The sequence below is a fragment of the Perca flavescens genome, chromosome 1 (assembly GCF_004354835.1).
Source record: "Perca flavescens isolate YP-PL-M2 chromosome 1, PFLA_1.0, whole genome shotgun sequence".
NCBI lineage: Eukaryota > Metazoa > Chordata > Actinopteri > Perciformes > Percidae > Perca > Perca flavescens.
Window position 1 is genome coordinate 44,189,426 of NC_041331.1, and position 27,500 is coordinate 44,216,925.

Below are 27,500 nucleotides of genomic sequence, written 5' to 3' on the forward strand. Positions count from 1 at the left end.
GGAGCTAGAGAGAGACTGGAGAGAGAGCAGTATGTGGTGGAGCTAGAGAGAGGGGGAGAGAGAGAGAGCAGTATGGGTGGAGCTAGAGAGAGACTGGAGAGAGAGAGCAGTATGTGGTGGAGCTAGAGAGAGACTGGAGAGAGAGAGCAGTATGTGGTGGAGCTAGAGAGAGGGTGGAGAGAGAGAGAGCAGTATGTGGTGGAGCTAGAGAGAGACTGGAGAGAGAGAGTATGTGGTGGAGCTAGAGAGAGGGGGGGGAGAGAGAGCAGTATGTGGTGGAGCTAGAGAGAGGGTGGAGATAGAGAGCAGTATGTGGTGGAGCTAGAGAGAGGGTGGAGAGAGAGATCAGTATGTGGTGGAGCTAGAGAGAGGGTGGAGAGAGAGAGAGCAGTATGTGGTGGAGCTAGAGAGAGGGTGGAGAGAGAGAGAGAGTATGTGGTGGAGCTAGAGAGAGACTGGAGAGAGAGAGCAGTATGTGGTGGAGCTAGAGAGAGACTGGTGGAGCTAGAGAGAGAGAGCAGTATGTGGTGGAGCTAGAGAGAGACTGGAGAGAGAGAGCAGTATGTGGTGGAGCTAGAGAGAGGGTGAGAGAGAGAGCAGTATGTGGTGGAGCTAGAGAGAGACTGGAGAGAGAGAGCAGTATGTGGTGGAGCTAGAGAGAGGGTGGAGAGAGAGAGCAGTATGTGGTGGAGCTAGAGAGAGACTGGAGAGAGAGAGCAGTATGTGGTGGAGCTAGAGAGAGACTGGAGAGAGAGAGCAGTATGTGGTGGAGCTAGAGAGAGACTGGAGAGAGAGAGCAGTATGTGGTGGAGCTAGAGAGAGACTGGAGAGAGAGAGCAGTATGTGGTGGAGCTAGAGAGAGGGTGGAGATAGAGAGCAGTGTTAGAATAAAGCAGAGAATCAGAGAAATAAAATGTTTTCTCTGTTTCATCTCTACTAGACATGCAGCTGCAGCAAGTATCTCACTGTCACTCTCCTCATTCATATTTTAAGGCGCTAGAAGTGATATCCAGCTACAAAACAGCCTAAAAAGTCTGAAGTTAGAACGGAAGTCCAGAGAGTTGTTTCTATGCAGATGAACTCTGTCTCATTGGTGGAAACTGGCAGCTTTCAGAACCAAGAAAGTGAAAGTTTACACTCATCTCGACCAGAATCTTTGGTCTGAACTGGAATTTAGACTCCAAACTGGGATCAGCACTGCGGTTGTTGGGTCTTGTGTCTGATTGTGGTTCTGTTCGCTGCAGCGTTGGGTCTGATTGTGGTTCTGTTCGCTGCAGCATTGGGTCTGATTGTGGTTCTGTTCGCTGCAGCGTTGGCTCTGATTGTGGTTCTGTTCGCTGCAGCATTGGGTCTGATTGTGGTTCTGTTCGCTGCAGCGTTGGGTCTGATTGTGGTTCTGTTTACTGCAGCGTTGGGTCTGATTGTGGTTCTGTTCCCTGCAGCGTTGGGTCTGATTGTGGTTCTGTTCCCTGCAGCGTTGGGTCTGATTGTGGTTCTGTTCGCAGCAGCGTTGGGTCTGATTGTGGTTCTGTTCACAGCAGCGTTGGGTCTGATTGTGGTTCTGTTCCCTGCAGCGTTGGGTCTGATTGTGGTTCTGTTCCCTGCAGCGTTGGGTCTGATTGTGGTTCTGTTCGCAGCAGCGTTGGGTCTGATTGTGGTTCTGTTCCCTGCAGCGTTGGGTCTGATTGTGGTTCTGTTCGCAGCAGCGTTGGGTCTGAATGTGGTTCTGTTTGCTGCAGCGTTGGGTCTGATTGTGGTTCTGTTCGCAGCAGCGTTGGGTCTGATTGTGGTTCTGTTCCCTGCAGCATTGGGTCTGATTGTGGTTCTGTTCCCTGCAGCGTTGGGTCTGATTGTGGTTCTGTTCGCAGCAGCGTTGGGTCTGATTGTGGTTCTGTTCGCAGCAGCGTTGGGTCTGAATGTGGTTCTGTTTGCTGCAGCGTTGGGTCTGATTGTGGTTCTGTTCGCAGCAGCGTTGGGTCTGATTGTGGTTCTGTTCGCAGCAGCATTGGGTCTGATTGTGGTTCTGTTCCCTGCAGCATTGGGTCTGATTGTGGTTCTGTTCCCTGCAGCACCAGCAGAACCTCCGTCTGGGAGAGTTGGCGCTCCATCAGCTGAAGACCTCGGGGAAGATCCTGACGGACGGCAGCGTAGAAGTAACCACCGTCCTCAGCGGCTGCACGCTGGACGACCTGAGGACCGGCATGGAGCGGGTCACCTCACGGTAAAATTGTGTTTTGGCTTTTCCAGTAAATCTCTAAACACATTATTTATAATTTTACATTCATATATGAATTATTTTCTGGATACATTTAGAGCAAAAACCCCAGTTTCACCATGTTAGCAGATTATTTTCTATAAAAGAAAACTGATACTAAAGTGGTCTGTACTGAAACCCTGAAACCTGTGTGTGTTTATTTCTCAGTCCCTCCAGAAAAACCCAATTATGCGATCGTATAAAAAAGTCAGCATATTTATGCGGGGGTCGCATTTTTTTCAAATACACTGCACTTTTGCCGCATAAATTGCTGATTTCCGCACAAAATATGCAGGGCTTGCATGATTTCATAATCCCTGCTTTTTCATTGCAAAGAAGTCAAAGAGTCAAAAAAGTTAGCAGAAAGTTGAAAAATGTTGCAAAAAAAAATGTTATGCAATTTCATTGCATAACATTGCATAAATATCCCGCATATTCCATCGCATTTTTTAAGAAAACGTGCCGCATAATGAAGGATGTTTGCCCGCAACAATCACAAAAAAACTCTTTTCTGGAAGGACTGATTTCTGTTAAATGTATGAATTCACCCTTTCTTTGCTGTGTCATGTCTCTGGGCGTGGCGTCAGGATGGTGGGTCGGCGAGACGAGGAATCCCCCGAGGCGATGATCGATGTGACGTACCGTCAGAGCGCCGCAGAGCGGGATGTGGTGGCCGTCCTGCAGAAACTCTACCTGTGTGCCAGCGTGGAGTTCCTGATGGCCGTGGCCGACTTCTTCCTGCAGGCTCTGCCGCAGAGTCCCACCGCCACCGCCGGCTCGGCACCAAGCGACAGACTGGTGCTGAGACAGACCGCCGAGCCTCGAGCCGATGCCGAGCCCGGTAAGCCCAATGTTTCAGACCCACTGACCCACAAACTGAGATTAGTTCATGTAAATGTAGCCTCAGACCGCCCTAGTACAATGCTCAACGTTGTCTGAACGTTGTTTACGTTAAGTCATGTCATTTCGCTGTCATGTTGTCACGTGGTCTTCTCTGAGCAGCATCTGTGGTGCGGACCCGTCTGCGGGCGGTAGTTTTGGACCCGGAGGTTGTGTTCGTGGCGAGCCTGATGAAGGCCGATGCCCCCGCCCTCACCGCTTCCTTCCAGTGTGACGTCTCGCTGCAGAACGAGCCGGACGGCAGCCAGAACATGAGAGCCAACCTGAGGGAGTTAAAGGTCCTCGCCTGCCGCTTCATCCGGAACAAGGAGGACGATGCTTTCACCACCGTAAGTTCTGATTCATCCCTGCTGACCACCAGAGGCGGGGCTTAAAGCACTGCATATTCCCTTCGCGCATGTGCAGTTTGAGTATGTATACCAACAATGTCACATGACCCGGGAGAGACTATATCTTCCGGTATCATCAGGGAAGGGATCATTTAGCTTCCCTACTTATTATCGTTTTCACAGCGTCCCGTTTGTGCATCCTCTGCTGGGTTAGACGGCGCGGGCCCCCTCTTCCCTCAGCTTAAGGGCCCTCAGCTCAAGGGCCCTCAGCTCGCAGCCGTAGTTTAGATAGCAGCAGGCTGACTAGATATTCTTTTCTTGCCAACACTAACCTTTGCTGTTGTAGACGGCGTCTTTGCCCCCTTCCCTCGGCTTACCGTTCTATAGATCCAGTATAGTTGGTCCACTTTTACATTGGTAAAACGCCATATTGACATCTGGCCACTCACACCTCTGCTGTATAGGCGGTCGTTGGCACCCCCTCCCTTCAGCTTACTGCGTCATAATGGACGATCCACACTTCTGTGCGGGCTGTGGGGTTCCTCTTCAGGCAGACGATGGCCATGACCTCTGCCCAATGTGCCTCTGGCCCGATCATCTGAGAGAGGGGCTTTCTAACAGCCCGTGTATGAACTGCAGCTACATGCCGTGAGCATTGACTGGTGCAGGTTGAGTCTCTGGTGGGTGACCCTTCATTAGACCTGTTGCCGCCAGCCCAACCTAGGTGTTCGAAACGTTGGACTGTGGCTTCTGCTGCAGCTCCCCCGTACCATAACAGCCGTTACCGTACCGTAACATTCAGTGCTTTAAGCACCGCCTGTGGGGGTCATTCGGGATTCGACTTTCGATTTAATATATTGTTTATAACCCTAAACTAACCTGGCACAGAGAGGACATGTCTCCAATGTAAGTTTGGACCCTAACTAAGATCCCAGACATGTATACTTTATAAACTAAACTATTAGGTTATTGTACTTTTTATCATCAAACCTCACGTGTAGATCTAAACCAACAACATGTCTCTCGATGGGACTCCCTATAAACTTTCTGTATTTCACCCGGATGGGCGTGGTTTTTTAGAAACAAAATATCTCTTCACACTTTGCTCTGGGACAGACATTCAGGAAGCTGAGTTTGTTCTGAACATTTTGATATTAAACACATCCGCAAATACCCCTAAAATGTGAATTGAAGAAGAAATGTAGACATCGAGAAAAGACTGTTAGAGTGTTAATTAGTTGAAAATCTCCAGAATTGTTCGTCTGCAGAGTCCGAGTAGTCCTGCTCATCAGTGTGACTCTGTCCAACAGGTGTTGAGACCCTGCTCGGTCACCATGGAGACCAGAACCCACCCCAACCAACCACTGAGCGGCTGTGTGATGGTAGAGGAAGTCATCGTCAAGGTAACGTCTTCCCTCACAGTTTTATGGATCTATTAAACAGTTAACTCTTAGAAAACAAGTAGATAAGAACCATGTTTCACGTTCAGACCAAACTGGCTCGTTTACAACAATTTAGGCTACATCTGCAGTGCTACGTCAGACCAGAAGTTTGGATCTTTGGGGCAAACTGTCTGTGTTGTCGTCATCTTTGTTTGTTTTCTAAAACTTTATTTAGCATTTTTTTTAAGTAATGAAACTTTCCACAAGAAAAACCAAAGATAAACACAGAATAGGAGAATAATAACCGGATTGGGCAGAGATAACACGCTTTGTATCAGATAATCTTCTTTAACAACAGAAGCAATTTAATCTGAGTTTTACGGATCTATAAAACACAAGAATCCAACAGATCGGATCAGAACAACTCTAGTTTAGTTTAGTTTAGTTCGTATATATATATATATGTATATATATATATATATATATAGGAACATCTCTATCTTTGTCCTGCAGATCTCTCCTTTCATCCTCAACACCGTGATGACGATAACGGCCGCTATGACGGCGAAGCATCGAGACGAGCAGAGTAAGGAGCCGAAAACGGACGTCCGCGACCTCTGGTCTGTCATGAACATCTACAGCTGCAACTATTGGTTCCTGGGAGTGGACCCAGCCGCCGAGGTCACCGAGAGCTTCAGAGAGCCGGACGGGCGTAGTGAGGGCGAGAGATTCACCGCCGAGGTCAAGGTACGACTCTGTTTTATTCTGAAAGTTGACTCTGATGGTCAGATCCTCTAGAGAAGGTTTTATTCTGAAGGTTTACCCGGAGACAGTCAGATCCTCTAGAGAAGGTTTTATTCTGAAAGTTGACTCTCTGATGGTCAGATCCTCTAGAGAAGGTTTTATTCTGAAGGTTTACCCGGAGACAGTCAGATCCTCTAGAGAAGGTTTTATTCTGAAAGTTGACTCTCTGATGGTCAGATCCTCTAGAGAAGGTTTTATTCTGAAGGTTTACCCGGAGACAGTCAGATCCTCTAGAGAAGGTTTTATTCTGAAAGTTGACTCTCTGATGGTCAGATCCTCTAGAGAAGGTTTTATTCTGAAGGTTTACCCGGAGACAGTCAGATCCTCTAGAGAAGGTTTTATTCTGAAGGTTTACATGATGTGTTTCCTGTTGCTGAGGTGTTGTCGCTCCGCAGGTGGTCCAGGTGACTCTGGAGTCCGGTTTGGGTCACCGGACCATCCCACTGCTGCTCGCTGAGTCCGCCTTCAAAGGATTGGCCAAAAACTGGTCGTCTCTGCTGCAGCTCAGAGCCGACATGTCCCTGGAGGTGAGAGCTGATCCAACTCAACCCAAACCTAAACCTGAACTCCCACTGACACACAGGAAGTGATCGGGAAAACAGAAGGATTGCTACAAATCTTTTAAGAAAAACCAAACACCAGCAGCAGAAATAGACATGAACTCAAAGAGCCGCGCCATTCTTTTCCGTCCAATTTTGACCAAACTTCTGCATTAAAATGAAAAAGTCTTATAGAAAAAGATAATTTGTTGAAAGGTTGTGTTGGACATTTAATGTAATGTATTTATGGATTACATGTAAAATCATATTTGTGTTCCCTTCATTTTTTATTCTACATGATCTTTTTATGACACGTGTTGTGTGTCTGCAGGTGAACTACTTTAATGAGATCCATGCGGTGTGGGAGCCGCTGATCGAACGGGTCGATTCCGGCCAACGCAGATGGAACCTGGAGCTCGAGGTGAATCTGTTAGCTCTGTTTCTGACACCACGCAAGTTTATTCTTCTGAATGTCGATTACAGGAACTGTAAAGCATTTTCATCGCAGATCAGATGATTGAACTACAAACTCAGACATCAGACTTTGGCTTCGATGTTCTGGTACATTTATTAAATCCTCCTCATCAACAATACATCACAGGACTACTTAGATGTAGACTGTCCATTGTGCAGGTTTATTATTGTCCATTCTGTACACTAACACAGTTTATGCCTACCATCCTCTAGCAGACTGTGAAAAGACTTGGAAAATACTAAAGTCTGTCACCTTCTCACATCATAATGTCTCTGAGTTTTTAGTCTCAGACTAGAAGATTTGACTGCCAAGACTTCAAATTTAGGATGATATCAAACACATTTGATTTTGTGTGAACATCCAGACGGGAAAAAGACTGACTTTTATGACCTTACACCAAACGATTGAGACGACGGTAGCGGCCCAACTCTACCAAGACTCTCAGGATCTCATTCCCAGATTGAACATTAGTCTGAGGCAGAAGAGCCACGAAAGTTGTCGAGTGTAAGGTCGGCATTAGAGTCTTGGATTAGTCTTAAATTAGAATGGATTCAAACCCTGGGCATTTTGCTGTAAGGTGACAGTGCTCCACTGTGCTGCCCAGTTACGTTGTGAAGGATAATGTCAGTTTTAAATCTGGATTCTGCATTAGTATTTGATGGTTAAATAAAATCAGTTTGATTAGAAACAGCAGTGGAAACACTTGATGAGTAACTTTTCTTTCATTGCTGTCTCTGTTGGTGCAGATGAAGAACAACCCGGTCATGGACAGAAGTCCCGTTCACGGAGACGACTTTGTGATTCTGCCTGAACCTTGCACGGCCGTCAGCATCTGCTCCAAAGACACCATGAACATCACCGTGTCCCAGTGCAGCCTCAGTGTCCTGCACAACCTCGCCAAGGTACCGTAATACACCGTAATGTCTTCTATAACCTCACCAAGGTACCGTAACACACCGTAATGTCTTCTATAACCTCACCAAGGTACCGTAACACACCGTAATGTCTTCTATAACCTCACCAAGGTACCGTAACACACCATAATGTCTTCTATAACCTCACCAAGGTACCGTAACACACCATAATGTCTTATAAAGCCTCGCCGAGGTACCTTAACACACCATAATGTCTTCTATAACCTCACCATGGTACTGTAACACACCATAATGTCTTCTATAACCTCACCATAATACACCATAAGGTCCCTATTTGATTTGAGTCGACTGAATATCGATTTGATCAGTTACAACACCGTCATACATGGATATGAAAGAGATCTATAAGACTTTCTCCACTTGATAAATTTTAAACTGACAACCATCAGATGTGTAATTCATGGCTCACTTAAAACAGGATCTAAACTTTATTAGTCTCTCCCGTTCACTAACGGACACATATTTGTAATGAAATAAAGTCCCATGGTGGACACAGGAAGCGGCTGGACTTCACCTCTCTATTGATTACTTATAGACATGATTGATGTGTGTTTGCTGTGTTGTGTTCAGGCGTTCTCCCATTGAACAGTAATGTGTGTTGGTTGTGTTGTGTTCAGGTGTTCTCCCATTGAACAGTAATGTGTGTTTGCTGTGTTGTGTTCAGGTGTTCTCCCATTGAACAGTAATGTGTGTTTGCTGTGTTGTGTTCAGGTATTCTCCCATTGAACAGTAATGTGTGTTTGCTGTGTTGTGTTCAGGTGTTCTCCCATTGAACAGTAATGTGTGTTTGCTGTGTTGTGTTCAGGTGTTCTCCCATTGAACAGTAATGTGTGTTTGCTGTGTTGTGTTCAGGCGTTCTCCGAGGGAACAGCCTCCACCTTTGACTCGTCTCTAAAAGAGAAAGCCCCGTTCACCATCCGGAACTGTCTGGGGCTCCCGTTGACGGTGCAGCATGGCACCAACCTGCGCCCGGTGGCCCCTGCGGCGCAGGACTCGCTCCTCCAGCTCTTGGCGGGACAGAGCGTGGACCTGCAGCACTCGGCACACGAACCGGCGTCCCGGGGAAAACTGTCCGCTCTGCAGCGACAGGAGAGTTGCCTGTTCAACCTCACCATCGGTCAGAACCACCCTCCTCCCTTTTCTTATCGTCCTCGCCTCTTTCCTTCCCTAATTACTTCCTTTCTTCTTCTTCTTTCCTTCCTTCTTGTACCATTGTTACTCATTTATTCTTCCTTTACTTCTTCCCAACCCTAAGCATTATTATTGAGTAAAACAGATGTGTGAATAAAGATTAAAGTTGGTTGGTGTGTGTGTGTGTGTGTGTGTGTGTTTGACCTGCAGTTCCCTCTGGCTACAGCGAGATCTCCAACATGGCCGTGGACAAACCAGGTCGTCTTCTCTACAACGTCCGCAGCCCTCTGCAGCAGGAAGCTGTTTCTGTCCTGCTGCAGATCGACGCCGCAGAGGGAAACAAAGTCATCACCGTCCGCTCGCCGCTGCAGGTCTGATACCCCCCCACACACAATCTGACCCCACCCAACGCAGTATGACCCCCCAACCCAAGAAAATAAGAAATTAACCACAATTGTAACCTTCAAAAATAGCATTTGAAACCATTTACTATTTTTCCTTTTTGAAAAGTAAACTTAAAAATACCTCTAAAATCATATTTACTTTCATATATTGAAAGAAACTTTTGGAACCAGTATGGAAGGGATTTTAAGTTAGCCCTGAACATTATTATTATTATTATTATTATTATTATTATTATTATTATTATTATTATTATTATTTTATAATCAATCTGGAGTTTATTAACGGAGGATGTATTTAAACAGATCAAGAATCACTTCTCGGTGCCGTTCACCGTGCTGAAGTACTGTCCCGTGTCCCGGAGTCTGCAGAATGTGGGACAGGCCGAGCCGGAAACCGAGTTTCACATCGCCTTGGAAACATACAGGTAACACCATGACACATACAGGTAACACCATGACACATACAGGTAACACCATATAGGTAATAGGGCTGGGCGATAAAACGATAACGATATGTCTCGCGATAGACACGTAATCAATATCAATAGAAAATGCGGTCGATAAAATGTTCGATAACTTGTTTTTCTTCATCAGAAGAAACCAGAGATTGTGAAGCAAGTTTGGTTGCATGAACAAAGGCACTCGCTCTCTGGTAACCTAGCGACGTAGGGAGTGACACTCTAACAGCCAATCATGTAACAGTATCAAGTTTGGTTGGGCCACATCACTGTCTCGTGTTCTTCAATAACAGAACCGGCGTGGAGTGATAAGTGGAAAGTGAGTGCCGCAGCGAGCGAGGAAATTGTTGATAAAACAAAAGTCACTATGGCAGTTTTTGGGGATTTTATAAGTCTGACCGTAGACAGACCAATGTCGTCAGACCGTCGTCCCCCCCAACACTGGTACTACCACAAACTAGTTTTACCACCTTAGCCGCGCTCACACTTTGGAGCACAGCTGTATTTGGCAGCAACGTCCAACAACATCTGCAGCTGCTACACCGCACAAGCAGCAGACCACCATGGAGAGGTACTCTGCATCAGCGCCTTACTAAACACTACAAGCAGCAGACCACCATGGAGAGGTACTCTGCATCAGCGCCTTACTAAACATTACAAGCAGCAGACCACCATGGAGAGGTACTCTGCATCAGCGCCTTACTAAACACTACAAGCAGCAGACCACCATGGAGAGGTACTCTGCATCAGCGCCTTACTAAACGCTACAAAGAAATAACGGAGGCAGACATGTCTGTTCAGAAGCCAGGTTACCAACCTAGCACTAAACCTGCAGAAAATAGTTTCTCAGGTTTCTTATATTTAACATTTTGAACTATTTTATGACACTTTATTAAGCATTTCTTACTCATTCTTTAAGTTTGCACCTTAATGTTAAGAGATAATTGTTAAGTGTTCATTGTGATTTTAGACCTATGTTTACATTTTAATTATTTGAGTGTTTTCCATGGTTGTGTTGACATTCCTGCTTTATAACTGAAGGGATTATAATCAGAGGAAGGTTAAGTTTAAAATAAAAATGTTTAAATTTAATATATATTTTTCTCCTGGTCCTTATTTTAAATAGGTCATAAAAAATATCAATAATTATCGATATCGACCGATATGAAACACTTATATCGCAATACAGTTTTCAGCTATATCGCCCAGCCCTAATAGGTAACACCTGCCATAACACATACAGGTAACACCATGACACATACAGGTAACACCATATAGGTAACACCTGCCATAACACATACAGGTAACACCATGACACATACAGGTAACACCATATAGGTAACACCTGCCATAACACATACAGGTAACACCATGACACATACAGGTAACACCATATAGGTAACACCTGCCATAACACATACAGGTAACACCATGACACATACAGGTAACACCATGGAACATACAGGTAACACCATGACACATACAGGTAACACCATGACACATACAGGCAACACCATGACACATACAGGTAACACCATGACACATACAGGAAACACCATGACACATACAGGTAACTCCATGACACATACAAGTAGTACCATGGAACATACAGGTAACACCATGACACACCATGACACATACAGGTAACACCGTGTAACATACAGGTAACACCATGTAACATACAGGTAACACCATGACACATACAGGTAGTACCATGGAACGTACAGGTAACACCCTATAGGTAACACCTGCCATAACACATACAGGTATCACCATGACACATACAGTTAACACCATGGAACATACAGGTAACACCATGGAACATACAGGTAACACCATGGAACATACAGGTAACACCATGACACATACAGGTAACACCATGACACATACAGGTAACACCATGGAACATACAGGTAACACCATGACACATACAGGTAACACCTTGGAACATACAGGTAACACCATGACACATACAGGTAACACCATGACACATACAAGTAACACCATGGAACATACAGGTAACACCATGACACATACAGGTAACACCATGACACATACAGGTAACACCATGACACATACAAGTAACACCATGGAACATACAGGTAACACCATGGAACATACAGGTAACACCATGACACATACAGGTAACACCATGACACATACAAGTAACACCATGGAACATACAGGTAACACCATGACACATACAGGCAACACCATGACACATACAGGTAACACCATGACACATACAGGTAACACCATGGAACATACAGGTAACACCATGACACATACAGGCAACACCATGACACATACAGGTAACACCATGACACATACAGGTAACACCATGGAACATACAGGTAACACCATGACACATACAGGTAACACCATGGAACATACAGGTAACACCATGACACATACAGGTAACACCATGGAACATACAGGTAACACCATGACACATACAGGTAACACCATGACACATACAGGTAACACCATGACACATACAGGTAACACCATGACACATACAGGTAACACCATGGAACATACAGGTAACACCATGGAACATACAGGTAACACCATGACACATACAGGTAACACCATGGAACATACAGGTAACACCATGACACATACAGGTAACACAATGACACATACAGGTAACACCATGACACATACAGGTAACACCATGGAACATACAGGTAACACCATGACACATACAGGTAACACCATGACACATACAGGTAACACCATGACACATACAGGTAACACCATGACACATACAAGTAACACCATGACACATACAGGTAACACCATGGAACATACAGGTAACACCATGACACATACAGGTAACACCATGGAACATACAGGTAACACCATGACACATACAGGTAACACCATGACACATACAGGTAACACCATGGAACATACAGGTAACACCATGACACATACAGGTAACACCATGACACATACAGGTAACACCATGGAAAATACAGGTAACACCATGGAACATACAGGTAACACCATGACACATACAAGTAACACCATGACACATACAGGTAACACCATGGAACATACAGGTAACACCATGACACATACAGGTAACACCATGGAACATACAGGTAACACCATGACACATACAGGTAACACCATGGAACATACAGTTAACACCATGACACATACAGGTAGCACCGGCCATGATGCTTTCAAACAGGGCTTCATGTTTGTTTCTGTGAGATATTCACCCTGCAGGTAATATCCTTTAATCAGAAACTGCTGATTAACTGTTTTTTCACGATAGAAAAACCGAAAAGCTCCAATATTTAATATTGAAAAACTAATGTGATGTCAGCTTGTTAAATGTGAATATGTTCTAGTGTCTTCTCTCCTCTGGGACAGTAATCTCAATATCTCTGAGATGGGGACAAAAGAAGACATTTGAGGACATCATCTTGGACTTTGGGAAACACTGATCTACATTTTTCACCATTTTCTGTTCAGCAGATGTTAACAGTGTTCCTCCCCCCCCCCACACACACACACACACTCCCTACAGATGCCAGCTGTTTGTGCGTCCGGCGGGCCATCTGGACGGGCAGTATGGCACCTCATCGTCCTGCGTGGCGTGGAAGGAGCAGGTGCACCGCAGCTCGGACGTGCGTTCGCTGCTGCAGTGTCCGGCGAGCACGGGGGGCCTGCTGCCGCTGACAGTCAGCACGCTGGCCGTCCCTGACAAGCTGCGACACATCGCCAGCCACGGCGAGGGCGACTGGGACCCCGCTTACATCATCCACCTGCACCCTGTGGCCACGCTGAGAAACCTGCTGCCCTACGCCGTCCGCTACATGATGGAGGTACAGACACACATACACACACAGATACACACAAACACACACACAGAGATATAGTCAATCTGCCCTACACCCTCCACTACATGATGGAGGTTCAGACACACATGGTGTTACAAAACATGCAGACACAGAGTTAGAACCACTCAGAGACAATAGTCAGATTAAGGATCATGTGGAGGATCAGATGATAAAAAGATTGAAGTAATTTAATTCCTCTGCAGAACTCAGCGGACTCGTACGATCTTCAGGAAGGCAGCACATCGGATCTTCTGAACGCTCGTGTCTCCGGCGAGATCGTGTCGCTGGCCCTGATAAAGTACCAGGGCCGCGACTGGCAGGGACACCTCCGTATCCAACAGGAAATTCCCGAGTTCCTGTCTTTGTGTCTGGTCTGCGACTTGGACAACAGCATGACGCTGGACCTGAGTATCCACGTAGCAAAGACTGCAAGCCACCTGCTGCTGTCGCTCTTCAGCCCGTACTGGATCATCAACAAGACCTCCCGCGTGCTGCAGTACCGGGCCGAGGACGTAAGCCTCAAACACCCCGCTGATTACCGGGACATCGTCCTCTTCTCCTTCAGGAAGAAGAACCTCTTCAGCAAGAACAAGGTGAGACTAATACCTGGAACGGTTCAGGCTAAGTCATCCTGAGCAAGGTGAAAATAAGACCTTGACCGCTTCAGATTTTTTGCCAAACTTTTGGTCAGGTCTTTAGTTTTGGTCTTAATTTTTAGTTTGTACTACAGTTGTTATGTTAAAAATTTTTCAAACCTTTAGGATTTAAATTAGAAATATGTGTTTTTACTTTTACCTAAAGACTAATAAATTCTGGCACAGTTTCTGATGGTAAAAGTGAATTCACACCGTGCAGATAGTTAGCCCCAGCAGAAGTGTTGGTATGGACCTTTTTCACAGCAGACATCATGACTTGTCATAGTAGGAAAAGCACAGCTAACGATGGCTCAGTTCCATCAAGTATCCCAGTAAGCTGTTTCAGTGAGTCAGCATGCACAATACCAGGGCCTTTCCTAAGTGGAATGCAGCCATCAGTAATGGGTTTGAATATACCTGTGCTTTTCCTACTATGACATGTCAACGTGTCTGCCGTGAAAAAGGTCTATTGGACCAGTTCTTCAGATAGTTAGCCCCAGAAGAAGTGTTGGTATTGGACCAGTTCTTCAATTCAATTCAATTTTATTTATAGTATCAAATCATAACATAGGTTATCTCGAGACACTTTACAGATAGAGTAGGTCTAGACCACACTCTATAATTTTACAAAGCCCCAACAATTCCAACAATTACAGTAATTCCCTCAAGAGCAAGCAGTGCGACAGTGGCGAGGAAAAACTCCCTCTTGGGAAGAAACCTCGTACAGACCCAGGCTCTTGTTAGGCGGAGTCTGACGGGCCGGTTGGGGATATGATGAACACTTCACTGTGTTGTGTGTTTGTGTTGCAGCTCCAGCTGTGTGTGTCCACCAGCTCATGGTCCGATGGTTTCTCTCTGGACACCGTGGGAAGTTACGGCTGCGTTCGATGTCCCGCCAACAACATGGACTTCCTGGTAACTAAACAGGGTTAGGGTTAGGTTAACCTGTGAAGGATACAGTCAGTGATGTAAGCACTTTAAGTCAATCGGGATTCATAGAACCGTACTTACATTCGTAACTTTTGATATCTTTGGCCTTTATGATACAAACTGAATATCTGAACAAGACATTTACTGTGTTCAGGTGTTAGTATCCAGATGAACAGTTTGACTTTGTGTCTGTGTGTTCAGGTGGGCGTTAGTATCCAGATGAACAGTTTGACTTTGTGTCTGTGTGTTCAGGTGGGCGTTAGTATCCAGATGAACAGTTTGACTTTGTGTCTGTGTGTTCAGGTGGGCGTTAGTATCCAGATGAGCAGTTTTAACCTGACCAGGATCGTCACCATGAGTCCTTTCTACACTCTGGTTAACAAGTCATCGTACGAGCTGGAGGTGGGAGAAGTCAGCAGCCAGAGCTCCACCAAGTGGCACTACATCTCCTCTACCGAGGTAAATGCCACTCCTCTTCATTCAGTCATCCATCCCATGAACAGTCAGTGTCACACTGAATCTGTCCACAAAAACTCCAGCAGGGACGCCGACCGCAAACACCTACATCAGTTTTTAACTGTTGCCAAGCCAGTGTTTAAGCCCACAGAAGCAAGAAGTCCCACCAGACTCCATTTAAATAAACAGCAATTCATTATCATAAAACACACTTCATACAAAGTGGACAGAAACAATATAAAACTATCAAAAGCTGTCTTGGTTCGTCTTTCCACTGTTCCAACATTTACCAGTTTGGTGATGGTGATTTCGGGGCTGTTTCATGTTAAACTAAAAGGATCTTACTCTTTAACTAAAAGGTCTATCTCTGTAGGGATCCATCCCATAATGTTGTCAGACTCTTAGAATAATAATCTGAGTCTGTCAGCAGCAACAACAGAACTTTTAGTGACTCTAACTGCTGCTGAACATTAGTTCTGTAGGGTTACATTACAGCTCGGTTCTGGGTTAATACTGGACCAGTTTCACAGATTGTTGTTCCATCAGACACTCAGACACACACACACATGGAGACAGAGAGTCCAGCGTGATAGAAAATAGAAGTTACCCTTTAAAGGTGCAATATGTAATACTGACAGCTAGTGTTTAAAATAATTACTGCAGTACAAATTCAAAATACTGGGGAGAGTCTTCTCCCCCGCCCCCTCCTCCTCAGACTCAAAGTTTACGGAGGTTGCCAGGCTGAGACTGCAGCATCCATGGTCTCGCTTTGCCAGACTCTCCCCTAAAGCACGCTGAAGGATCATCCACAACAATGGTGCTAGACGCTAGTCTCACATAGCCAGACATTACTCCACAGCTCAGCGGAGTAGCTAACGTTAGATGCTAGCTGTATTGACAGTCATAGAAGCCGGTGCTCATGCGGGCACTTCCTCAGCTTAGAATTACAGTAGGAACCGCTAAAAATAGCACTACGTTGCCGTCCTCTCCACCCGACTGAACACACTTCATTGGCTTAGAATTACGGCAACAATCGCTACACACACTGCAAACTTACAGTCCTCTCTTCATGATCATACAGCCCCCTCTCGTGGCTTAAAATAACGCACTATAGTCGGCTACGGCCACTGAACTACACTTTGTAAACAGCCATGGGCTGCTTGCCTGCTCCCCCGGTAACGTTAGCAATTAGCAGGGTTAGCATGGCAGCGTTAGCCAGGACCAGTCGAGATCCCTTTACTGGCTGTGTCTCAATTGTTTTTGTGAGTTACCAACTCGGGTACTCTAGCTATATAATTCAATTGAGTACACAAATGTTGAAATGACATAAAATGCCCGTCCCTTGTAGCTGTGATAAATTAGCCTGAAGCTAATGCTTACCTGTTCAGGAGGAAATTAACCAACTCTGCGTCCTTTTGGGCTCTAAGCTGTCTCCATCTTCCAAATACATCTCCAATATTTACCAGGGGTTTGTTACGTCTCTGGTCACGCAACTGTTAGAAACATGACAGTTTTATAGGTCTGGTAGAATCTATCTCCGTTGATCCTGTTGGTTTGTTTGCTGCTTTCATGGCTGTTCTACCGTTACAGCTGTACAGCGCTGGGTTTACGTGTTTACACATATATCTGGCAACCCGGCCTGGCTGTCAAACTGGGCAGATGATAACAACACACAGGCCAACACACAAACACACACACACACACACACACACACACACACACACAGGCCAACACACAAACACACACACACAGGCCAACACACAAACACACACACACACACAGGCCAACACACAAACACACACACACACACACAGGCCAAAACACAAACACACACACACACACACACAGGCCAACACACACACACACACACACACACACACACACACACACACACACACACACACACACACACACACACACACAGGCCAAAACAAAACACAAACACACACACACACACAGGCCAACACACACACACACACACACACAGGCCAAAACACAAACACACACACACACACACACACACACAGGCCAACACACACACACACACACACACAGGCCAAAACACAAACACACACACACACACACACACACAGGCCAACACACACACACACACACACACAGGCCAAAACACAAACACACACACACACACACACACACACACACACACACACACAGGCCAAAACACAAACACACAAACACACACACACACACACACACACACACACACACACACCAAAACACAAACAGACATTCAGACACGGAACGGAAATTTCAAAAGGAGGAAATACTGACATTAGCATTGTTGTCAGAAAAGATAATATTTCAACTTGGCATGTTTCCTTAATATCTGATAGCACATTGGGGTCATTTTTGGATTTATTACAGTAAATATATCACGTATTTAATAATCACTTTTTAATGGACACCATGGTATAAATAGTTGTTGTTGTTGTGTTGTTAGTGTGTTGTTGTTGTCACTGTGTTGTTATTGTGTTGTTGTTGTGTTGCAGTGCCTCCCTCTCTGGCCGGACAACAGTTCTGGGAAGTTGTGTGTGCGTGTGGTCGGATCTGAATCCTCCTCCAAGACCTTCTTCTTTAACCGGCAGGACAACGGCACGCTGTTGAGCCTCGACATGGTCAGAGTCTCTAACGGACCAATCACATCACAGCTGAGTTTATTCTGAGAGTGTAGTTCATGTGTGTGTTTGTAGTTCATGTGTGTGTGTGTGTGTGTGTGTGTTTTCAGTGCGGGGGGATCATCGTGGAGGTTAACATCTCTGATCTCTCGACCATCATCAGCTTCACTGATTACTACGAAGGAGCAGCTCCGGCCCTGCTGGTCAACCACACGCCCTGGGTCACTATCAGCTACAGACAGAGGTCAGAGACACAACAACCAAAATGTGGGTGCTTGGGTGGTGATGGTGCACTGGATATGACACATGCCTTTGGTGTGGGAGACATGGGTTCGATTCCCACTGCGATACATCAACCAATGTGTCCCTGAGCAAAACACGTAACCCCTAGTTGCTCCGAGGTATATAGCAATTTTTAAGTTGCTTTGGATAAAAGTGTCAGCTAAATGACATGTAATGTAGGCCAGTTATTATTTTATCTTTGGACTATTAATTATTGATTGTTTTTAAGCATGTCCATGCAGCTATGAGTATATACTGTTTGTTAAGCTCTGTGTTACTGATTGCCATGTCAAATTCCTGTGTGTCTGCTGATGCATTTCGCGAATAAAGTGATTCTGATTCTGATAATAATGTAATGACACACACACACACACACACACACACACACACACACACACACACACACACACACACACACACACACACACACACACACACACACACACACACACAGAGACACACATCTTGGAGTGCACCTCAGGTTGGGCTCCAAGGACTGAGAGGAGTCGGGATGGATCTGGGCCGGGTCAGGGCAGAACATTGTATGTTTAGTTATTATGTTTTAGCTGTCCTCCTTTCTGGACAGTTAAATGGAAACCTAACCCCCTCTCTCTCTGTCTGTCTCTCTCTCTGTCTGTCTCTCTCTCTGTCTGTCTGTCTGATTGACTGTCTGTCTGTCTGACTGTCTGTCTGTCTGACTGTCTGTCTGATTGACTGTCTGTCTCTCTGTCTGTCTGTCTGACTGTCTGTCTGATTGACTGTCTGTCTGACTCTATCAGTGGCTCGGCGATGGATCACCAGCTGAAACCTGCCGAGGCTCGCCGGTTTGCGTGGGACGACCCGGCCGGCGTGCGGATGCTCAGCTGGAGCTGCATGGACCATTGTGGAGAGCTGGACCTGCTGAAGGTCCGACACTACGGCTTTAACTTCATCGGTTAATAAAACCAGCCATGCATGACTCGAGAAACATCACACAGCCTGACTACGAGACTGTATATTGTCTCCTGGGTACCTGCTTTCTCACTGTGATTTAGGGCTGTCCTCAACCAACAGGCTCTCACACCTTTCTTTAATAAATCATTCAGCATAAAAAAATCATAAAAAATAACTCATGGACTAAAGAAATCTTATTCTACTAAGAAACAGCCGAACCTCCAATCGTCCTCTGACAATGTCCCCTTAACCCTAACCCTAATGGATCAGTCCCTCCCCTGTTGTTTATAACCCTAATGGATCAGTCCGTCCCCTGTTGTTTATAACCCTAATGGATCAGTCCCTCCCCTGTTGTTTATAACCCTAATGGATCAGTCCGTCCCCTGTTGTTTATAACCCTAATGGATCAGTCCGTCCCCTGTTGTTTATAACTCTAATGGTTCAGTCTGTCCCCTGTTGTTTATAACCCTAATGGATCAGTCCGTCCCCTGTTGTTTATAACCCTAATGGATCAGTCCGTCCCCTGTTGTTTATAACTCTAATGGATCAGTCCGTCCCCTGTTGTTTATAACTCTAATGGATCAGTCTGTCCCCTGTTGTTTATAACCCTAATGGATCAGTCCGTCCACTATTGTTTATAACCCTAATGGATCAGTCAGTCCCCTATTGTTTATAACCCTAATGGATCAGTCCGTCCCCTATTGTTTATAACTCTAATGGATCAGTCCGTCCCCTGTTGTTTATAACTCTAATGGATCAGTCCGTCCCCTGACTGTCTGTCCCCTGTTGTTTATAACTCTAATGGATCAGTCCGTCCCCTATTGTTAATAACTCTAATGGATCAGTCTGTCCCCTGTTGTTTTTAACCCTAATGGATCAGTCTGTTCCCTGTTGTTTTTAACTCTAATGGATCAGTCTGTCCCCTGTTGTTTTTAACTCTAATGGATCAGTCCGTCCCCTGTTGTTTTTAACTCTAATGGATCAGTCTGTCCCCTGTTGTTTTTAACTCTAATGGATCAGTCCGTCCCCTGTTGTTTTTAACTCTAATGGATCAGTCTGTCCCCTGTTGTTTTTAACTCTAATGGTTCAGTCCGCCCCCTGTTGTTTTTAACTCTAATGGTTCAGTCCGCCCCCTGTTGTTTTTAACTCTAATGGATCAGTCTGTCCCCTGTTATTTTTAACTCTAATGGATCAGTCTGTCCCCTGTTGTTTTTAACTCTAATGGATCAGTCTGTCCCCTGTTGTTTTTAACCCTAATGGATCAGTCTGTCCCCTGTTGTTTTTAACCCTAATGGATCAGTCTGTCCCCTGTTGTTTTTAACTCTAATGGATCAGTCTGTCCCCTGTTGTTTTTAACTCTAATGGATCAGTCTGTCCCCTGTTGTTTTTAACCCTAATGGATCAGTCTGTCCCCTGTTATTTTTAACTCTAATGGATCAGTCTGTCCCCTGTTGTTTTTAACTCTAATGGTTCAGTCCGCCCCCTGTTGTTTTTAACTCTAATGGATCAGTCCGTCCCCTGTTGTTTTTAACTCTAATGGATCAGTCTGTCCCCTGTTGTTTTTAACTCTAATGGATCAGTCTGTCCCCTGTTGTTTTTAACTCTAATGGTTCAGTCCGCCCCCTGTTGTTTTTAACTCTAATGGTTCAGTCCGTCCCCTGACCGCGTCTCCATGTCTTTGTTTTCAGGATGAGGTGGGTCAGTTCTCTTACGACAGCCTGTCCCAGGTGCACTGGGTGTCCTTCCTGGACGGACGCCAGCGGGTGTTGCTGTTCACGGAGGACGTTGCCGTGGTGACAAAGGCTCGGCAGGCCGAGGAGCTGGAACAGTTTCAACAGGAAGTCAAGGTGTCTCTGCAACACCTGGGACTGTCCCTGGTCAACAACGCCAACCGTCAGGAGATCGCTTACATCGGCATCCCCAGGTAAACATGTCAGCAGGTAAACACCCCCCAGGTAAACACACCCTCACAGGTAAACATGTCAGCAGGTAAACACCCCACAGGTAAACACACCCCCACAGGTAAACATGTCAGCAGGTAAACACACCCCAGGTAAACACACCCCCACAGGTAAACATGTCAGCAGGTAAACACCCCCCAGGTAAACACACCCTCACAGGTAAACATGTCAGCAGGTAAACACCCCACAGGTAAACACACCCCCACAGGTAAACATGTCAGCAGGTAAACGCACCCCCAGGTAAACATGTCAGCAGGTAAACACCCCCCAGGTAAACACACCCCCACAGGTAAACATGTCAGCAGGTAAACACCCCCCAGGTGAACACACCCCCACAGGTAAACATGTCAGCAGGTAAACACCCCCAGGTAAACACACCCCACAGGTAAACATGTCAGCAGGTAAACACCCCCCAGGTAAACACACCCCCACAGGTAAACATGTCAGCAGGTAAACACACCCCTGAGGCCTGGGGCCTGTTTCACAAAAGCAAAATATATAAATCCAGGATAACTGATAAAGCGAGGCTTGACCTAGTCTAATCTGTGCATCCTGGCTTGGTGCGTTTCATAAAGGCCAAGCCAGGCTGAGGAGGAGAGACTAGGAGCTGAGGAGGAGAGACTAGGAGCTGAGGAGGAGAGACTAGGAGCTGATGAGGAGAGACTAGGTCAGACTGAGGAGGAGAGACTAGGTCAGGCTGAGGAGGAGAGACTAGGTCAGGCTGAAGAGGAGAGACTAGGAGCTGAGGAGGAGAGACTAGGTCAGGCTGAGGAGGAGAGACTAGGTCAGGCTGAGGAGGAGAGACTAGGAGCTGAGGAGGAGAGACTAGGTCAGGCTGAGGAGGAGAGACTAGGAGCTGAGGAGGAGAGACTAGGTCAGGCTGAGGAGGAGAGACTAGGAGCTGAGGAGGAGAGACTAGGTCAGGCTGAGGAGGAGACTAGGAGCTGAGGAGGAGAGACTAGGAGCTGAGGAGGAGAGACTAGGTCAGGCTGAGGAGGAGAGACTAGGTCAGGCTGAGGAGGAGAGACTAGGAGCTGAGGAGGAGAGACTAGGAGCTGACGAGGAGAGACTAGGTCAGGCTGAGGAGGAGAGACTAGGAGCTGAGGAGGAGAGACTAGGAGCTGAGGAGGAGAGACTAGGTCAGACTGAGGAGAGACTAGGTCAGACTGAGGAGGAGAGACTAGGCCAGACTGAGGAGGAGAGACTAGGCCAGACTGAGGGAGGAGAGACTAGGCCAGACTGAGGAGGAGACTAGGGTCAGACTGAGGAGGAGAAACTAGGTCAGGCTGAGGAGGAGAGACTAGGAGCTGAGGAGGAGAGACTAGGAGCTGAGGAGGAGAGACTAGGTCAGAATGAGGAGGAGAGACTAGGTCAGGCTGAGGAGGAGAGACTAGGTCAGGCTGAGGAGGAGAGACTAGGAGCTGAGGAGGAGAGACTAGGTCAGGCTGAGGAGGAGAAACTAGGTCAGGCTGAGGAGGAGAGACTAGGAGCTGAGGAGGAGACTAGGTCAGGCTGAGGAGGAGAGACTAGGAGCTGAGGAGGAGAGACTAGGTCAGGCTGAGGAGGAGAGACTAGGAGCTGAGGAGGAGAGACTAGGTCAGGCTGAGGAGGAGAGACTAGGTCAGGCTGAGGAGGAGAGACTAGGAGCTGAGGAGGAGAGACTAGGAGCTGAGGAGGAGAGGTCAGACTGAGGAGTGACTAGGTCAGACTGAGGAGGAGAGACTAGGCCAGACTGAGGAGGAGAGACTAGGCCAGACTGAGGAGGAGAGACTAGGTCAGACTGAGGAGGAGAGACTAGGTCAGGCTGAGGAGGAGAGACTAGGTCAGACTGAGGAGGAGAAACTAGGAGATGAGGAGGAGAGACTGGAGGAGGAGGAGACTAGGTCAGACTGAGGAGGAGAGACTAGGTCAGACTGAGGAGGAAAGACTAGGAGCTGAGGAGGAGAGACTAGGTCAGACTGAGGAGGAGAGACTAGGAGATGAGGAGGAGAGACTAGGAGCTGAGGAGGAGAGACTAGGAGCTGAGGAGGAGAGACTAGGAGCTGAGGAGGAGAGACTAGGAGCTGAGGAGGAGAGACTAGGTCAGGCTGAGGAGGAGACTAGGAGCTGAGGAGGAGAGACTAGGACTAGGAGGAGAGACTAGGAGGAGGAGAGACTAGACTGAGGAGGAGAGACTAGGAGCTGAGGAGGAGAGACTAGGAGCTGAGGAGGAGAGACTAGGTCAGACTGAGGAGAGACTAGGTCAGACTGAGGAGGAGAGACTAGGCCAGACTGAGGAGGAGAGACTAGGCCAGACTGAGGAGGAGAGACTAGGCCAGACTGAGGAGGAGAGACTAGGTCAGACTGAGGAGGAGAAACTAGGTCAGGCTGAGGAGGAGAGACTAGGAGCTGAGGAGGAGAGACTAGGAGCTGAGGAGGAGAGACTAGGTCAGAATGAGGAGGAGAGACTAGGTCAGGCTGAGGAGGAGAGACTAGGTCAGGCTGAGGAGGAGAGACTAGGAGCTGAGGAGGAGAGACTAGGTCAGGCTGAGGAGGAGAAACTAGGTCAGGCTGAGGAGGAGAGACTAGGAGCTGAGGAGGAGAGACTAGGTCAGGCTGAGGAGGAGAGACTAGGAGCTGAGGAGGAGAGACTAGGTCAGGCTGAGGAGGAGAGACTAGGAGCTGAGGAGGAGAGACTAGGTCAGGCTGAGGAGGAGAGACTAGGTCAGGCTGAGGAGGAGAGACTAGGAGCTGAGGAGGAGAGACTAGGAGCTGAGGAGGAGAGACTAGGTCAGACTGAGGAGTGACTAGGTCAGACTGAGGAGGAGAGACTAGGCCAGACTGAGGAGGAGAGACTAGGCCAGACTGAGGAGGAGAGACTAGGTCAGACTGAGGAGGAGAGACTAGGTCAGGCTGAGGAGGAGAGACTAGGTCAGACTGAGGAGGAGCGACTAGGAGATGAGGAGGAGAGACTAGGAGCTGAGGAGGAGAGACTAGGAGCTGAGGAGGAGAGACTAGGAGCTGAGGAGGAGAGACTAGGAGCTGAGGAGGAGAGACTAGGTCAGGCTGGGGAGGAGCGACTAGGTCAGACTGAGGAGGAAAGACTAGGAGCTGAGGAGGAGAGACTAGGTCAGACTGAGGAAGAGCGACTAGGAGATGAGGAGGAGAGACTAGGAGCTGAGGAGGAGAGACTAGGAGCTGAGGAGGAGAGACTAGGAGCTGAGGAGGAGAGACTAGGAGCTGAGGAGGAGAGACTAGGTCAGGCTGAGGAGGAGCGACTAGGTCAGACTGAGGAGGAAAGACTAGGAGCTGAGGAGGAGAGACTAGGAGCTGAGGAGGAGAGACTAGGTCAGACTGAGGAGGAGCGATGAGGAGGAGAGACTAGGAGCTGAGGAGGAGAGACTAGGCCAGACTGAGGAGGAGAGACTAGGCCAGACTGAGGAGGAGAGACTAGGAGCTGAGGAGGAGAGACTAGGAGCTGAGGAGGAGTGACTGGAGATGAGGAGGAGAGACTAGGAGCTGAGGAGGAGAGACTAGGAGCTGAGGAGGAGAGACTAGGAGCTGAGGAGGAGAGACTAGGTCAGGCTGAGGAGGAGCGACTAGGTCAGACTGAGGAGGAAAGACTAGGAGCTGAGGAGGAGAGACTAGGAGCTGAGGAGGAGAGACTAGGTCAGACTGAGGAGGAGACTAGGAGCTGAGGAGGAGAGACTAGGAGCTGAGGAGGAGACTAGGCCAGACTGAGGAGGAGACTAGGCCAGACTGAGGAGGAGAGACTAGGAGCTGAGGAGGAGACTAGGAGCTGAGGAGGAGACTAGGAGCTGAGGAGGACTAGGTCAGGCTGAGGAGGAGACTAGGAGCTGAGGAGGAGAGTCTGGAGCTGAGGAGGAGAGACTGGAGCTGAGGAGGAGATACTAGGAGCTGAGGAGGAGAGACTAGGAGCTGAGGAGGAGAGACTAGGAGCTGAGGAGGAGAGACTAGGTTTCCTGATGCCAACATGGAGAATAAACATTGTTCATACTTTCTACAGAGTGAGCAGCAGCTTCTTGTGGAAGTATGATGACGTAAAACACATTATTAGAATAAAAAGAAAATAAGACGACTGCTGTAGTGAAACAGAGAGAAAGCAGCAGACGATCACGGACCGACTGAATGTGTAATTGTAGCCTAAATAACTGACCACGGCAGTGAATCAAAACCATCATAATCCTACCATTCAAGGATTAGGCTACTAATCATTTACACAAATTAACAATTGTACTCTTTGCCTTAAAAGTAAGCAGAAGATAATGTTACTCAGGAAATTTACCATGAAGATCCATTTTCTATAACGCTAGAATATGATGCATAAATATCTCTTTCACTCTGTTCCTCCCTCTCTCTCATTGGCTAAAATATTAATTTCCTAAGTCATATTAACTTCCACTGCTCGCTTTTAATGCAAAGTGGACAACTGTTCGTTTTTTCAAATGACAAGTGACTCATTGAATGGTTTCATTTAAGAACAGTAGTTCATAAATGTATATTTTTAGATATATTATTCAGTCTGTCCGCTATTATCTGCCACGCTTTTTCTCGCGTTTTTTTATTTTTTATAGAGGACGAGTTTCCTTCTCTACATATTATATGCCTTGCTCCCTGGTATATATGGACATAGAAAATAAAGACACTGAAGAAATTGGACTGTAAAATCTAGAAACTATAAAGATAATAAAGTGATAAATTCCATGCACACTATAAACATGAATGGAACAGAGTATATTCATCAGTTATTTCCCTCCAGGCAAAATATAAGGTCAAAAACCATTAAGGTGTCCTCTCCCTGTTGTTCCATGAATGTACAGTAGCCTACATCACTACATAGTTACTGGTCCAGTGAACTAAGTCTATAATTTGGGAGGATTGTACAGTTAGGATATGTTCTTAAAATTGTACAATCCTCCCAAATTATAGTCCCAGTTTACTGGACAACACAAATTGTGTGCTAAGAATGCCAAATACAATGCACACATTTGCATTGTATTTGGAATTCTTAGCACACAATTTGTGTTGTCCAGTAAACTGGAGGATTTTACAATTTTAAGAACATATCCTATTTGTATCCTCCCAAATTATAGACTTAGTTCACTGGACCAGTAACTATGTAGTGATGTAGGCTACTGTACATTCATGTAACAACAGGGAGAGGACACCTTAATGGTTTTTGACCTTATATTTTGCCTGGGGGGAAATAACTGATGAATATACTCTGTTCCATTCATGTTTATAGTGTGCATGGAATTTATCACTTTATTATCTTTATAGTTTCTAGATTTTACCGTCCAATTTCTTCAGTGTCTTTATTTTCTATGTCCATATATACCAGGGAGCAAGGCATATAATATGTAGAGAAGGAAACTCGTCCTCTATAAAAAATAAAAAAACGCGAGAAAAAGCGTGGCAGATAATAGCGGACAGACTGAATAATATATCTAAAAATATACATTTATGAACTACTGCTCTTAAATGAAACCATTCAATGAGTCACTTGTCATTTGAAAAAACGAACAGTTGTCCACTTTGCATTAAAAGCGAGCAGTGGAAGTTAATATGACTTAGGAAATTAATATTTTAGCCATTGAGAGAGAGGGAGGAACAGAGTGAAAGAGATATTTATGCATCATATTCTAGCGTTATAGAAAATGGATCTTCATGGTAAATTTCCTGAGTAACATTATCTTCTGCTTACTTTTAAGGCAAAGAGTACAATTGTTAATTTGTGTAAATGATTAGTAGCCTAATCCTTGAATGGTAGGATTATGATGGTTTTGATTCACTGCCGTGGTCAGTTATTTAGGCTACAATTACACATTCAGTCGGTCCGTGATCGTCTGCTGCTTTCTCTCTGTTTCACTACAGCAGTCGTCTTATTTTCTTTTTATTCAAATAATGTGTTTTACGTCATCATACTTCCACAAGAAGCTGCTGCTCACTCTGTAGAAAGTATGAACAATGTTTATTCTCCATGTTGGCATCAGGAAACCTAGTCTCTCCTCCTCAGCTCCTAGTCTCTCCTCCTCAGCTCCTAGTCTCTCCTCCTCAGCTCCTAGTATCTCCTCCTCAGCTCCAGTCTCTCCTCCTCAGCTCCAGTCTCTCCTCCTCAGCTCCTAGTCTCTCCTCCTCAGCCTGACCTAGTCTCTCCTCCTCAGCTCCTAGTCTCTCCTCCTCAGCTCCTAGTCTCTCC

The 27,500-nt window shown here is 46.3% G+C and overlaps 1 protein-coding gene across 4 annotated transcripts in view; it reads left to right on the forward strand.

The window, feature by feature from the left end:
- vps13c (vacuolar protein sorting 13 homolog C) overlaps positions 1 to 27,500 on the forward strand; it is a 134,789-nt gene that overhangs the window by 72,598 nt on the left and 34,691 nt on the right. For all 4 annotated transcript variants that reach the window (XM_028585658.1, XM_028585684.1, XM_028585674.1 and 1 more), the window contains 19 exons: positions 2,070 to 2,221; positions 2,842 to 3,095; positions 3,257 to 3,483; positions 4,794 to 4,886; positions 5,379 to 5,612; positions 6,065 to 6,196; positions 6,540 to 6,629; positions 7,430 to 7,585; positions 8,471 to 8,735; positions 8,960 to 9,120; positions 9,457 to 9,578; positions 13,156 to 13,453; positions 13,672 to 14,061; positions 14,914 to 15,018; positions 15,337 to 15,492; positions 18,000 to 18,125; positions 18,236 to 18,369; positions 19,187 to 19,313; positions 21,029 to 21,264. In XM_028585658.1, coding sequence (XP_028441459.1) covers positions 2,070 to 2,221; positions 2,842 to 3,095; positions 3,257 to 3,483; positions 4,794 to 4,886; positions 5,379 to 5,612; positions 6,065 to 6,196; positions 6,540 to 6,629; positions 7,430 to 7,585; positions 8,471 to 8,735; positions 8,960 to 9,120; positions 9,457 to 9,578; positions 13,156 to 13,453; positions 13,672 to 14,061; positions 14,914 to 15,018; positions 15,337 to 15,492; positions 18,000 to 18,125; positions 18,236 to 18,369; positions 19,187 to 19,313; positions 21,029 to 21,264 — 3,458 coding nt within the window. The remainder of the gene's footprint in view (positions 1 to 2,069; positions 2,222 to 2,841; positions 3,096 to 3,256; positions 3,484 to 4,793; positions 4,887 to 5,378; positions 5,613 to 6,064; positions 6,197 to 6,539; positions 6,630 to 7,429; positions 7,586 to 8,470; positions 8,736 to 8,959; positions 9,121 to 9,456; positions 9,579 to 13,155; positions 13,454 to 13,671; positions 14,062 to 14,913; positions 15,019 to 15,336; positions 15,493 to 17,999; positions 18,126 to 18,235; positions 18,370 to 19,186; positions 19,314 to 21,028; positions 21,265 to 27,500) is intronic.